Raw genomic sequence first — 16,058 nt, 5'->3', positions numbered from 1 at the left:
TAATACAAATGTGATATTGCTTATATACACAATTCATTTTTGTATTACTTTGTCTATGTGTTCACAATGCAACAATAACTGACATATTTTTATGCATTTCTACGATATATATATATATATATATATATATATATATATATATATATATATATATATATATATATGTATATATATGTATATGTGTGTGTATGTATGTATGTATGTATGTGTATATATATATATATATATATATATATATATATATATATATATATAAAATACACACAGACGTAAACACACACAAAATGATATAATGTTTTATGAATAAGGCCTACAAACAAACACATTTATAAAATTCTTTGCATGAACATTTCTACGCTTGAATGAAACCCAACAGAAATTCTTTTTTTTACAAATCACCAAATTATAATCAAATTATACTTTTCAAAAACAAAGCTAACTGGACGAAAAGAAAACTGTAGGCATGATCTTCCTTTCCTCGACTCAGAGAAACATGTCTTCAAAATACTCGTCGAACTCTTCCTCCCTGAAAGAGAAGCAGACGTTTGTCAGAGCACTGTTCTAGAAACACATTCCTCACATTTGTGTGCATATATACTCCACATTGTAGTAAAATATATTGTAATGATTCATAACATTTACATTTACATTTATCTGACACTTTTATCCAAAGTGACTTACAATTGCTATATATGTCAGAGGTCGCACACCTCTGGAGCAACTAGCGGTTAAGTGTCTTGCTCAGGGACACATTGGTGTCTCACAGTGGATTCGAACCCAGGTCTCTCACACCACAGACGTGTGTCTTATCCATTGCACTAACACCACCCTAAACGGGACTCACCGTGACTTCTCCTCCACGGTGGGCGCTGGACCCCTCCAGTGGTCTGACTCTGAAGGACCCTCTTCCTCTTCTTCTCCACTCTCTGCATCTGAAGAACACATCACACCAGACTCACGTATCTCCAAGTACACAGCTAGAGCAGGATTTATACCTGATAAAGGTATTGTGGTGAAAACACTACTCGGTGTGTGGTGAGTTACATGCACACATGCAATATTTAAGCTCAGGGATTTAAATGACCCATCCAAAATCTGCTATGACCTGGGATTTGTCTGACTCAAGATGTTAGTGGAGCTGTTTAAGAGGTCTGAACATGATTATTGAGCTATACTGAGTACATTCTCTGCCTGGGGGCGCTAGATGACAGCCATTAGTCATTTTTGGTGGAAAAAGTGGTATGCATACCATACCTTTATCTGAACCCTGGGACTCCTCTGAACTTGAAGATGAGTATTCTGTACAGAAAATTGAACAAGCAACTGTGGTCAACATAAACGCTAGAATTTAAACTTAAATTCATGCATTCAGTTCCTAAATGTTTTTAAAGAAATTAACTAGAGTTCAAAAGACCACTGCAAAAATACAACAAAGTTAAGCATATACAGGCTTTGAAATGCTTTTCCTGATCTTCCATGTGTTGGGAAATGTTCGGAAGCTTGATTTGCTTTAACCATGCACTTGCCTTTGCGCCTCTTTTTGTGTTTGCGCTTGTGCTTTCTGGATGATTTGGATGTCTTTGACAGTGACTTGTCCACGTTCTCTTTTGATCGCCGTCTCTTCTTCACTGTTACTTCCTTTCTCCTGGAACAGACATCACAGTTCAAAGGTCGAGGTCTCCAGGTCTGAGAATATCATGTGATTGTGTTTGTAACGGCTGAATGTTCTTACTTGTGATGATAGTTTAGTTTAAAGGAACACTCTGGACACAGACCTTGAAAATAATGTGAAGATTGAAGTCAGAAAGACTCAAACAAATTCATTCAACTTTAAAAAAAGTCAAATGTTAATGGTGACTGACCAAACTGTTCAGATTGGGGCTCCTAAATAAATAAATTCACTCAAATAAAGCATACATTAAATGGTAACAATATTTCACAATAAAAAAAAAACAGCCTTAATAAGAGACATCTTTCCAACATTGGAACACCTTAAGTATTCCAAACATTTGATGATAAATATATATATATAAAAAACAAAAAAACAAATGTGTGTGTGTGTGTACACGTATGTATATATATATATATATATATATGTTAATGCACTGCAGCCCATTGAGGTAAAGTAGCTTTCTTTCTTCATCTACAGTAACAAACATGAGCTTCCCTAATTCGGGACTACCCCTGTGTCCTGTGAGAACACTTACGCAGCTTCACCAGGGCGTTCCTCTTCTCCCCTCGCTCCACATAGGCAAAATTCACCTCCCAGCTCTTCAGACCCTCCTTACTCTCACAGCGCTTGTTTCCGCAGAGGAACTGACCTGTGTAATTCAGGACATCCACATGAGAAATCCACAGAGTTACACTGAACATGCATGACAGAAAACACACAGAAAAGCTGACGAGCTGAACGGTTAACTGTGCAGGATTTCATTTACAGAGTTCTGCATATCATCTGCATAACATCATTTGGCTAGTTTGCTTTCAGGTCCCTATAACATTTACAGCTGCTATTAACATCTGTCTCAATTGATCCGGATGCATGTTATCAGAAATGTTTTTTATCTGGAACAATGAAACCACATTCATATCACATAATGCATCCCAAACATCAATTAAGCACCGCCCACTCACCTGTCAATCCAATTCCAAGCAGCCAATCAGAGGGGATAAGTTTACAATTAGTGTCAAGTTTAGGCTCACAATCAGAGCCTTTTTATTAGCTAGAGTTACAGTTAGGGTAACGTTTCGGGATAGGATTATGCTTTGGCACAGCAATGTTGTCAGGATCAGTAGTTGTTATGGAGTACAAATAAGAGATCTAGAATATACTCATGTAGAATAAGGCACGAAAGTACTAATTAACAGCTAATATGCTAGTAATATGCATACCAATAGGCAACTAGTTAATAATGAATAGTGTTACAATATATTCTTACCAAATGTGTTTGGGAATACAAAATATTCTTAACTTTATTCTGATGTTAGAAAATGATGGATTTTGTTCTTAAGGATATTTTGTGAATCCATTCCCTGGATTAAACTGATGCTGCATGATGAAAAGACACACACAGCACAACCAGAGAGAAGCCCATTGGAGAACAGTCTGCTGCACGTGATTTCACTGCTATTACTGACGGGAAGCGTTGAGAGAGACAGACAGACTCCCGTGACCTTGGCCTGGCTCAGATATCAGCTGGCTGACATTAGCTCCAGCAGATTACAAGGGGATCCTCCAGATTGGAGCCCAGGGAAAAGTGCGTCATCAGGGAGTTTTTCTGCCAGGCTTCCCAAACCTCTGACAGTGTGCGTCTGGATCGGCTTTGGCCTGTACCTGATCACCTGAGCCCAAGCACACCTCTGCTGAATATCAACTGGTTAAAGTATCAAAGCTTATTTCCACTAGGGAAGAAAAAAAATGAAGGTAATTGTCACTTTTTATGACACAATTCAAACTTTTTCCCCCTCACAATTGTAGGTTTATATCTCAAAACCGGACTTGTTATTTCACAAATATGGGAAAAAAGCTCTAAGTTGCGAGATATAAACTCAACTGTGAGATATAAAGTCATAATCATGAGAAATAAACTCACAATTCTGAGGAAAAAAGTCAGTTGCGAGTAAAATAAAATTGAAAAAATAAAAAGTCTGTGACACAGAAAAGTGAGATCTAAACTCAGAATTCTGAGAAAAATTTTGATCGCAAGATAAAATGTTTCAATTACCTGTTTTCATCCCATGGCAGAATCAAAACAAACAAAAACAGTTCAAGTCACAATTACCCTTATTTTTCTGTATCAGAAAAAAAGAGAATTCCAAAAAAAAGTTCAAATTGCGAGATAAACTGCAATTACCTTTTTAAATACCAAGTAAGAATAAATAAATAAATAACTCAAATGCGATTCAGATTTGGAAGATATAAACTTACAATTCGGAGAAAAAAAAGGTCTGAATTGCAAGAAGTCTCAACTACCGGTACTTTTTATTGCGCAGCTGAAAAACAAACAATAGTCACTGCAAGATCTAAAATGAGATATGATAAAATTCTAAATGACCTTTTATATATATATATATATATATATATATATATATATATATATATATATATATTTTTTTTTTTTTTTATAAAAATAAAAAACAATTACAAGATGCAAACTCACAATAACACGTTTATAACTTGAAAATTCAAGATTGAAACGTGCAATTCTGAGAAAAAAGGTCTGAATTGAATAAATACATATAAAAGATGCAATTAGCTTTATTTTTTATTCTGTGGTGAAAATAAGCTTCCAATTAAACATCAATTTCTGAGACTGACATCATTAGGTCTTCCAGGTATGTTCTCTATGGAAAAAGCCAATCTGAAAATTAGTTTCTTAGAATTTGTAGTAGCTTGTTTGGAAAAGCGGTGTGTTTAGTAATGAGGACTTGGATGTTTTTGCTATTGCTGAGCTTTGATATAAATGCATCCAAGTTGCACTGTGAAAAAACTGAACAGAGTGACTGTGCTGTGAAGGATTATGTCATGTTGCAGCTTGGCAGAAATGCTTAAGCTATGACGTGGCTGGCAGATGATCTCGCGGCAGAGAGAGTGACTGAGGCATCAACCTCACGTTGCACGTGCAAATTAAATTACCCCGTTTCTCTGATGACGTACATGCGACTTCAACCTCTCCAATTCTGCTTGCGTGAGCAGCACTGAAGCTGTTAAAGCCAGTGAAGCTGACAAACAGCGTCAAAACGCATCAGGGTTAACCCTCTTTAGGAGTCCCAGGGATGCCCTCATTCTGCTGAACGGTGACAAATGACCAGCAGATGGGAACTCCTCATGACAAACTCCTGAAGGGTCCTGTTACATTATCCCTCAGCAGCAGAAACACAGCGTGCTGGTCACGAAACATGCTTTGACATTTGACAATTCAAAACATGCCAGTTTGTGCAAGGATGTTGTGGATGAAATCTTCTATATACTCTCACTGAGCTGCAGATAATGGTGCGCCGGTTATGGTTCAAAGTTTAATGGTAAATATGTACAACAGTAAAATTGATACTTATAGTGAAGTGGTTCTTTACAGGGACTTTAAGGGCCCCTGTATTTCTAGTACTTCTGCTGACAAAGCAGCTTTTTTTTTTTTATTATTATTTTTAAAATGAATTATATTTATTTTTTATTTGCAAATACCAATTTCCCATCTGATAAAATATTTCAGAGCTTCACATATTTAGAAAAATGTATTATTTCAATCATTTCAGTGGCGCTTGCAGGTTTTAAAATAAGACTTTCCTCATTTATTTCAGTGTTTATTAAATACTGTAAAAACCCGATCATAAAATAAAAGTTGCTGAGGTTACAAATTTAAATAGAACATTTTAAAATGTATATTTTAAATGTTTTATACCTTATTTTAAAACATAAATCTTGTTCAAATCATTTGAATGGATCTTGTGAAATTGGGTTCCGGACTCCTGCTTTTATTATTACTTTCTTTTTTTTTTTTTACTCAAACACCAGCATTTAAAATATTAGAACATTTTGTATGATCACTTAATCTTTTACACATTTTAATAGATACCACCTATATTTATGTAAAAATGAAACTTGAAACATACTTATTCTGTCCTATCCTGAATTATTGTTACATTGAATGACATTTTAGTAGATGTCTTCTTTAAGTCGTAGTAAAAATGTACGAGTCATTATTATTTAGCTCTGGAATTGGATAACATAAGTTATTAACAATTACACTAAAATGAAAAAACTGAAAATGCAGCTGTTTCAATCTGCGGCTGAGTGTGCGAGGGATACCTGATGGTCAGAAAAAGCATGACAAGAAGTGTGACAGCGTATGATCATTTCATCACTCTTCATTGATTTGCTCATTTGTTTTGTAATTTCACTGATTCTTACAAGTACATCACCTCTTGTTTACCCATCAAGATATCTTGACTGTGAACCACGACCCAGAGACAACAGTGTCCAAAATCACTGATTTCTGTTATGACAATTATGTTATACAATTAGGTCATTTTCAACATCAGCTTCACTCAAAATCGATTTTGGGGAACATTTTATTAAATTAAATTATCTGCCTCTATATCTTTTTAATGGGGAAACAAGTTTGATTGAAACTTTTGGATTCTTAAATAGCTGATCAGTTTAGATTTTATATATATTTCTTTTTCAGCTCCTGGAGCTGTTTTTCAGTCCTGGTCCATCCCTGGTTTGGTCAGAAGACAGTGTTTCTTTACTGAAGGTGAAACAGTATCACCACCCAGTGGCTGAAGATGTTACTGTTTAGTTATTGCTCTGATTTGCAGACTTTCTTTTTTTTTCATTATGCAACCAGAATGCTTCAAGAATGTGAACATATTAATGTTTTTAGTTCCACTTTAGTTTAGGGACCAATTCTCACTATTAAGAAGCTGAATATTAGCATGCATATTGACTGTTTATTAGTACATATAAAGCACATATTCTGCATGAGCATATTTTAGGGCCCTATTCCAACCCCATAACTAAATTAACAACTACCTTACTAACTATTAATAAGCAGCAAATCAGAAGTTTATTGAGGCAAAAGTCACAGTTAAGAGTGAGAACTGGTCCCCAAATTAAATTGTGAACATATATTTGAGCAGAAATACAAATGTTCTTGAATTACCTTTTCCAGATATTACTTCATTTTCGATGCGCCACCGAAATCCAAACTAGTAACAGAAAAGCTCTAATTCAGTAAATCAGAAACGATAGAGCAGTTAAGATATTAAGAGACAACATGTCCAGAGAAAGTATTTTTAGCAAGTGTGAATGTCTAAGGCATCTAAAATATCAGCATGATCGAAACTATACTATACTATTAAGGCAACTAAAGCGTAATGCATCAAATACAATACAAAACAAAAGCACATTATGCAAATGTAAACTGTTCCGTTTTGAAAAACTAGATTCAGACTATCATTTCTTATCTCAGGCTTAAAAAAGTAAAAGACGAACCTTATTTTCTTTGTATCTGCTGAGGTCAGCAATACAGTATTCTTTGAAGAGCTTGTCGTAGTATTTCTTGGCGAGCTCTTTCTCCCTAAACAATCCAGAAGCTTTATTTTAGGTTGACTGTGCAGAGATCACAAACCACAAACCAAGCAGACATTACCATGTCATATCCTCCTCATCCTCGTCTCTCCACAGGAAACGGTGGTTCTCTCTCACCACATCCAGGTCTGTCTTGTCTTTAGACCTGTGGATGGAAACACACGGCTCCAGTCAGCCTCTATCAAAGCTAAACAAAGCTGAAGTGTGTCACTTCATCAAAGGTTTAACATCAGAAGAATTGTGTGACTTTATTGAATGTGTTTCTGCAGAATACAACGTAAGCTGCTCACGTGGATCGTCTGAACTCCTCAACCTTTCCTCCATAGTACAGAACGTAGTCGCTGACAAACTTCTTGTGACGTTCAAACTTACAAAATGCTGTTAAGGATTTTTCACCATTCCAATGAAATACTTTAATGAGAAAAAAACTAATTATGATGAATTTACAATGGTTGAAATTCCCCTAAAAATGCACTTTAAACACTCATGATAATTGATATGTTATGCAGTCTCAGGAGTTCAACTGATAGAATGCTAAAAGAAAAGCTAAAAAGCTGCCACTGTCACAATAGTTGTTGAAAAACTCCCATTGACAGGATACAGCGTTCATTGATATCAGGTGTTGCCGTCGATTTCGGGCTTCCTCTCTTTCAGGAAAAAAACAAAAACAAAAACAACATTTTATTTAAGTACATAACACATACTGCATGCATGGACTTTGCTAGTTTTGATGGATGTGACCTGTACCTGTCCCATTCATGAGCAGCAACATTTTTATGAGCCACCTTGGTGTGCTTTCCTTTCTGGAATGGCTTCTGTAACAGCTCATCTTTAGCTGCCCTGAAAACAGATACATGCTAGAGGACCAGTACTTAAAGGACAATCACACACCATTTATGTTAATTGCATTCTTTCTAATTAAATGCTGTTATTAAAAAAAAAAAAAATCTTTAACAGATATTAAGAAATCCTTCCATTTTCCTAGATTTTTATGTACCCTACCCAATATGTAGATGAGTTTGTTTCTTCATCAGAGAAGATTTGGAGAAATGTAGCATTCCATCACTTGCTCACCAATGGATGCTCTGCAGTGAATGGGTGCCGTCAGAATGAGAGTCTCAACAGCTGATAAAAACATCACAGTAATCCACAAGCAATCCAGTCTATGAATTAACATTTTGTAAAGCAAAAAGATGCATGTTTGTAAAAGACAAAGTCATCATTATGGTGTTAGCTTAAATTGTCCCTTCCAGCTAAAATCCAAGACCATAATCCATAATAACACTTCTTTTGTTGTTCTTTTTGTTGTCCTCTCACATAAAAATCAATCCAAATATTTATTTAGAACCGTTTTGGACTGTTTTGACTTGCTTGGTCTGTGCATATTTCTCTCCTGATTAAGACGGAGGTCTTTTTACACGGGAGAAAGTAATAGTATGGATAGAGGACCTGTATGAAGTAAAAATATGACTTCATGATAGATTTGCTTCTTACAAACATGCATCTTTTCAACTCACAAGACATTCCCGAACTGGATTACTTGTGGATTATTGTGATGTTTTTATCAGCTGTTTGGACTCTCTCTCTGACGGCACCCATTCACTGCAGAGGATCCACTGATGAGCAAGTTGATGGAATCCTACATTTCTCAAAATCTGTTCTCTGATGAAGAAACAAACTCATCTACATCTTGATTGTCCATTTTCACCAAATTTTCCTTTAATGTGGGAATGTACCATGTTCAAAAATATTGCGTTACTATGGTGCTTATCCCCAAAATATTATACAAAAAATAATGGTCTTTTTTGTTAGTGATATAAGACAAACTCTTACCTATTCTCGCCATTTTTGGACTGGCCTCCACCACCATCATCATCATCACTGAAATCTGAGTCATAGCCTCCACCTCCATGGACCTCAAACAGAACACAACACAGCATTATCACAGTGCAACAACTAGACACTGCTAACACGAAATACACCATTAACAGTGTGCTATATAACAGCAACTAGACCCATGAAATAAACTTATGACATCTAATATGTAAAAAGACTGAAAAGGTTCTTGGTGAACTTACATTACACAAAAAAAAACATTATAATAATTAGATAAGTACAATATATAATGCATTCATCAAAGTTAAGTTCAATGCTTGGTATTGTTAGATTATACAATCGACATTTTAGATGTAGATTTACAATCTAAATCTGTTCTAAAGTTAATAGAGTGAAAAATAATGCGCCGTGGATGATCTATATGGGACTGGAGATTAGATTCTTCTCTTTGATGTTTTGCATGACAAGCAGTCCCAGCATTAAAGTGCAAACAAATACATCACATCTCAAGATTCTTGTGCATGATCCATAATTACCTTAACAAGGTCTAGAGCAGTTTGATCCATGCCACTCATCTGTGTTTACATGCCGCAGAGTCTCAGACTGGCGCGGAGTGATGACGTAAACAACCACGTGACGAAAACAAAGTCTGGTTACGTTGTGCTGCATTGAATGGGAGCTATTATAATTTCTATTGTTTCAGTGCATTCGTAAGAACTCTTGTATGCGTACTTTACAAATAAAATATGAGATCGTAATGTGAATGCGTTACAGATGAAATATAAAAGTGGCAAGTAGCCAGCATTTGGGTGTGATTTTAGTTGCCAGTGTTCTTTGTTTCAAACAGACTTTATTGTTCGCATTTGTTTTCATCGGAAATTGATGAAGACACAGTGACAGGAAATTATAGGGCGTAAGGGGGCGAAGTGCCATTTTCTCAAAAGTAGAACAACTGGTCTTTTATTCGGAGAAAAATGCTAAAAATGAAAGCACTGGAAGAGTAGCAGTGATCAGGACAGACACGTTACTGTTCTCAAATGTCTGTGTGATAAATACATACAAAGAGACAAAGAAACATCCCTATGGGCTTCTAAAAAAAAAGAACTGAAAAGAAAATCATTATGTAAAACGATTATGAATAATAATCATTATAATCAATGTATTGCTTATCAATGCATTAGCTAACAATAAGCAATACATTAGTAACAGTATTTAATAATCTGTTTATGCCTACAACAGTTCAATTTTAGTTAAAAAATCTGAATTAATATCAGCATTAACATTAAGTTTAATACATGCTTTAAATGTATTTTTATTAACCAATGTAGACCTTATTAACTTTGCAATATTATTTTATATTTGTTATACGACCAATAAGTAATAGGCTTACATTTAATGCATAATAATATAGATAATTAATTTCTTTAGTGGCTGTTTTTAACTATAAACTTTTTTTTGTACTGAAATTGGATTGCACATAATTTCTTTGCACTTTATGTATATTGACAATAAAGATTCTGATATATTTTCCTTTACAAATAACATTATAAATAAAACGTAGCTTACTAAACAATGGAATATATTTAAAATGCTTTTTATTTAAAGAATAATATACTATAAAAGAATAATAATAAAGGAAAACATGAAAGCATATAGGATCATATTAGTATTTCTTTCTTTCTTTCTTTCTTGAGGGGCGCAGGTGCATGTCTCCAAAGCCTCATGAATATTCTCACTATTCATCATTATTCATGGATTTGGTTCATGCGCATTCACAGTAATAACACCATTGGACAGCAGCTGGTACATCATGATGAAAAAGAGGGATTCTCCCAGGATCTGAAGGAATTATTTAACGCGTTACCACCACGTCGCCAAGGAAAATATTTTGGCCCGATATATTATTTTTTTCTTTTCACTTTCATTTTCACATTTTATTTAATTTTTTCTCAGTTGCTTAGCCAAGAAGAAACTGGTTTGTTATTAAAATCTGCATGCAACTAAGGAAATCCAAGCCCGCTGGATATTTCCATTGTAGCAGAACGAATCGTTTGGACGAGCGCCTGACACTGAGACATAGACATTCATCACACGGACACAAGTGAAGAGAGGCGAGCAGCAGACCAGCACTCATCAGCGGAGAAAACAGCACAGCAGCCCGCGGCACTCAGGAACACAATGGGACATGCACACAGGAGCAGGAGAGGATACACTTTTCTGCTCTGGGTAGCCACACTACTGCTGTTAGCGGAGAGCAGAAGAGGCAAACAGCCCAGATGCCCCTCTGGATGCACGTGCACCAAAGATAACGCCTTGTGTGAAAACGTGAGATCTGTGCCACACAGCTTCCCTCCCGATGTCGTCTCACTGTAAGTGTCCTGTTTACAGTCCACGTTATTTTCCAGTTACAGTACGGTTTAATAGAACAATGCAATGCATAACCTACATAAAGATTCGAATGCATGAATCTGTGAATATGCATGTGTTGTGTATGTTCTGCATGCTTTGTTTACATCTAAATTACACTGACTCTTTTTCCTAACAGGTCATTTGTGAAGTCTGGGTTCAGTGAGATTGCAGGGGGAAGCTTTCTCCACACGCCATCCCTTCAGCTCCTGTGAGTTTCTGTTAGGGTTATGTGTGTTTTTTTCTTTCTTTTTCTTTATTAGGATGGGGTGATCACCATGTTAAGTGGTCTAATGTTTGTTCTAAGCAATTACAGCCCGCCCCCCTTTTAAAACGGCCAGCTTGGGGACATTCTTCAGCGTGTCTAATTTCTCAAAGCCTTTAAATTGGTGTGAATATTATGCAATGCTTCTGCTCTGTGAGGGACATTGCCCTGTCCTCGCGATAAACAAATAAGGAAATCTCTGCAGTTTTATAATGTCACACCGACTTGCTCAAATCCTTTGAAATGTGCCTCGGAAAAGCTTGAAGGAAGGAAGTAAATCTGAAGGAAAAATGCAAATGTGACTGGCAGTATTATGCTAAATATGACCAGTCTTTCATCTTTTCTACCCGGTGTCTGATTGTGCACTACTGTAACTTAGAATTTAGAAGATGATTAGTGAAAATACCAGTCTGGATGGGTACATGCAAATAATGGTGTGTGTGACAGACTCATGTCTGGGGCTGATTTAACTTCTGAAATGTTCACAGATATCTTGTGTTAACAAATGAAATGTTGCATAAAGGAAAAGTTCACCCAAAAATGAAAATAGCCTAAGGTCATCCAATATTTATTTAGATGAATTTGCTTCTTCATTAGAACAGATTTGGAGAAATTTAGCATTGCATCACTTGCTCACCAATGGATGCTCTGCAGTGAATGGGTGCCGTCAGAATGAGAGTCCAAACAGCTGATAAAAACATCACAATAATCCACAAGTAATCCACATCAGTCCAGTCCATCAGTTAACATGTTCTGAAGAAAAATGTTGCATGTTTGTAAGATACAAATTCTTCATCAAGATTTGAAACTTGAAACTGTGACTTGTGGCCAAGATCCATGATAACACTTAAAAGTCCCTCCCCTCTTGTCCTTTCACATCAAAAAACCCACCCACATATATGTTTAGAGCTGTTATTTGTTTTCACATGTAAACAGTTCTTGATTAGCTTATATTCCTCTAGATGACATTTTCACTGGATAAAATCACTTGTGAATTACTTGTGGATTATTGTGATGTTTTTATCAGCTGTTTGGATTCCCATTCTGACGGCACCCATTCACTGTAGAGAATCCATTGGTGAGCGATTTTCAAATTATCTTTTTTTCTTGGGTGAACTATTCCTTTAATTTAGAGAAAAAACTTTTTTTTTTTATGACTTCTTAGATTGTTTACAGCCAATTCTTTCGCCTTCATTGACGAAGATGCTTTTCAAGGCCTGCCACATCTGGAATATCTGTGAGTTGATTTTCTATGTTTGAAAACGTCATCAGATTACAGATTACTTTTTAGATTACCATTCAGTTTCGTTATAAATGCAACACCCTGTTTCAGATTTATTGAAAACAACAAAATCGAGTCGCTTTCACCCCACGCCTTCAGAGGTTTGAAATCTCTCATTCACCTGTAAGTATAAAACACAAATACATTATTATACTATTTTATTTAATTATGTATTATAATATATATATATATATATATATATAGTAGTTAACTAATGTTAACAAAATAAATTATTACTGTAAAGTGTTACCTAACCATTTTTGTTTGTTAGGAGTCTTGCCTACAATAATCTTGAGACGCTGCCCAAAGATATTTTCAAAGGAATGGATGCCTTAACAAAAGTGTATGTATTTTACAGCACATGTCTACTTTTCTTGTTGTATGATATACAAGAAAAAGTTATTTAAATATAATCTGTAAATCCACTGAGCAGGGATCTCAGAGGAAACATGTTCAATTGTGACTGTAAGTTGAAGTGGCTGGTGGAATGGATGTACAGCACTAATGCAACTGTGGATCAGGTACACTGCAGTGGACCTCCACTCTATCAAGGGAGGAAGATAAATGACCTGGTGCCTCGGTCCTTTGACTGCATTACAGCAGGTAATTATGCACTAGACTCTCCGGAGTACAACAGATTCAGGCTTTGAAATAAGATGATCCTACATGCCTGCAGAAATGCTTAGAAATGCATTATGTAAAGCACTTCGAATGACCAGAAAAGTGCTACATAAATGAAAGGAATTATTGTTATTATTATGTATAAATTAAAGCAATTCAGAAACAAAATATTACATATTTACCTTACATACCATTGATCATTTATGGTCATTTTTTTCTGAATGAGAATGAATGTAAATTTCAAATGTATATAAAAAAATTTGAAGTACAAAAAAAGTATGTAGATATCAAAATAACTTTTTTGTAAAAAATTTTTTTTTGAACTAAACCAAAATCATCAAAAAAATAATAATATTACAAACGTAAACTTTTAGTAATATTTAATAATAGTTCATACAATTATAGTCCAATCATCTCAAAATTGATAAATTTAAACAATAAACTGGCCAGGCTAATATATTGTCCAATAGCTTCAAAGCTAATAGAAATATCAAGTAAAGTCGATTGTATTTGTATAGCCTTTCACAATACACACACACACACACACACACACACACACACACAATGATGTTAGTATTTATAATAACTTATTTCACAATTGTCCACATTTAGCAGTTTAGAACTGGGTGATAATGTAAACAGTCAAATTGTTGAGATTTGCTATGTAATATATATGTGAGTGCACTGATTGAATGTGGATAGCACTGGAATATATTTATGAATTTTTGGAACTCTGTAAGAAAGCTTTGAAACATGATTTGGCCATCAAATCTCATTAACAAATGAATCTTTGTTTGTTTGTTGTAGAGTTTGCTTTAAAGAAAACCTTTGCATTTGAGTCCATATCTGTGGAGGCCTTTACATATGGGAATGATCAGTATGTCGTATACGCCCAGCCTTTCTCTGGAAAATGCAGCTTTATGGAATGGGACCACGTCAACATGGAGTTCAGGGCTTATGACACCATAGAGAGTGAGCATCACACATCACACCCCCTACCCAGAGTGCAATGCTTCTCTGATCTGAATCCGCCAATTGCAGCACCACAAAAACGGTCTACTAAGGTCCATTTAATGCAGAGGCTGATTGACTGAATTGATTTTGAATGACATTTCTGTGGTTGTCATTACAGGCACTTCCACAGTAGTGTGCAAACCAATGGTCATCGATAACCACCTCTTCATCGTAGTCGCCCAACTTTTCGGTGGCTCTCACATCTACAAAATGGACAGATCTGCCAACAAATTCATCAAAATCCAGGACATCGACATCCTGAAAATCAGAAAACCCAACGACATCGAGACGTTCCGCGTGGACGGCGAGTTCTTCTTCGTGATAGCAGACAGCTCGAAGGCCGGCTCCACCACGGTGTACAAGTGGAATGGCAACGGCTTCTACTCTCACCAGTCTCTCCATCCCTGGTACCGTGACACGGATGTCGAGTATCTGGATATCGCAGGCAAACCTCATCTTATTTTGTCTAGCAGCTCGCAGCGGCCCGTTATCTACCAGTGGAGCAGAAGCCAGAAGCAGTTCGACAGACGGACGGACATTCCAGAGATGGAGGACGTCTACGCCATCAAGCACTTCAAGGTGAAGGGGGAGCTGTTTGTCTGCCTGACACGCTTCATTGGCGACTCCAAGGTGATGAAGTGGGATGGCTCCATGTTCACAGAGATACAGACAATGCCCTCGCGGGGATCCATGGTCTTCCAGCCCATCTCCATCGGCAACTGGCAGTACGCCATCCTAGGCAGCGACTACTCGCTAACACAGATCTATCAGTGGGACACCAAGAAGGGCCAGTTTGTGCACTTCCAGGAGCTCAACGTCCAGGCGCCTAGAGCATTCTCGCTGATGTCCATTGACAACCGAGAGTTCCTGCTGGCGTCCAGCTTTAAAGGGAAGACGCAGATCTACGAGCACTTGATGATCGACCTAAGCAGTTAGGGTGCCGATTGAAAGCGCAGAGAACCAGACCCTGACACAGACAAGCCTATTGTGAAACTACATGCATGATCTAGCCTAGCGCTAATAATTATAATTCCAGATGAATGCCTCTTTAGAAATGCCCTTTGTGTCTTTTTCTCTGTTGTTACCATATGTTCTTCACATTTCATTTTTCCAGTTTTTGTCTCTTTTCAGCAAAAGCTGTTGTTAACATATTCTCATGCTTGCCATGTAGTCACTTAAGAGGTAGCCTATGATAAGAAAACAAACAAAGGTCAAATCAGTTAACTGTTGACGTAATAACAATCTGCCAAATGAACTGTTTATATTTTTACTGCGATGTAAAAAGACATTTTTTTTAACTTTTTTAAACAAAATCGACCACATTGGGTGTCATAGTTTTGAATCTTGTTTTGATTAATCAGATTGCAATAGACTTAGATTTCATTTATTGATGTAAAGTAAATGTGGGAGGCAAGGTTAGTTTACTGTACTTTTTTTGTTAGAACTAATAAAACCCTTAAAAAATATGACCCTGCTTTGTCCTGATGCATGGATTTTAGTGAAAGTGTGAATAATGGCTGAAACCTGTCATAAAAAACTGTCCT

At 36.2% G+C, this 16,058-nt stretch overlaps 2 protein-coding genes across 2 annotated transcripts; one reads left to right on the top strand and one right to left on the bottom strand.

The window, feature by feature from the left end:
* Positions 1-450: 450 nt before the first annotated feature.
* On the bottom strand, positions 451-9,608 carry fra10ac1 (FRA10A associated CGG repeat 1). Its single transcript, XM_026277263.1, has 14 exons — positions 9,463-9,608; positions 8,924-9,006; positions 7,838-7,930; positions 7,692-7,737; positions 7,381-7,457; positions 7,152-7,235; positions 6,995-7,079; positions 6,663-6,708; positions 2,208-2,321; positions 1,733-1,775; positions 1,527-1,645; positions 1,255-1,299; positions 845-932; positions 451-526 (listed from the first exon to the last, which is right to left on the bottom strand). The coding sequence occupies exons 1-14, from the start codon at positions 9,499-9,501 to the stop codon at positions 484-486; spliced, it is 1,005 nt and encodes a 334-aa protein (XP_026133048.1). The 5' UTR covers positions 9,502-9,608; the 3' UTR covers positions 451-483.
* Positions 9,609-11,104: 1,496 nt separating this feature from the next.
* lgi1b (leucine-rich, glioma inactivated 1b) lies at positions 11,105-15,982 on the top strand. The gene is made up of 8 exons (XM_026277260.1): positions 11,105-11,295; positions 11,472-11,543; positions 12,763-12,834; positions 12,931-13,002; positions 13,151-13,222; positions 13,313-13,482; positions 14,308-14,472; positions 14,633-15,982. Exons 1-8 carry the CDS (start codon positions 11,105-11,107, stop codon positions 15,448-15,450), a joined length of 1,632 nt encoding a protein of 543 aa, XP_026133045.1. The 3' UTR covers positions 15,451-15,982.
* Positions 15,983-16,058: the final 76 nt, after the last annotated feature.

Source organism: Carassius auratus, chromosome 12 (assembly GCF_003368295.1).
Source record: "Carassius auratus strain Wakin chromosome 12, ASM336829v1, whole genome shotgun sequence".
In the NCBI taxonomy this organism is placed as follows: domain Eukaryota; kingdom Metazoa; phylum Chordata; class Actinopteri; order Cypriniformes; family Cyprinidae; genus Carassius; species Carassius auratus.
Note: the sequence above shows the minus strand (reverse complement) of the source record. Positions and strands in the feature narration are given on the sequence as shown.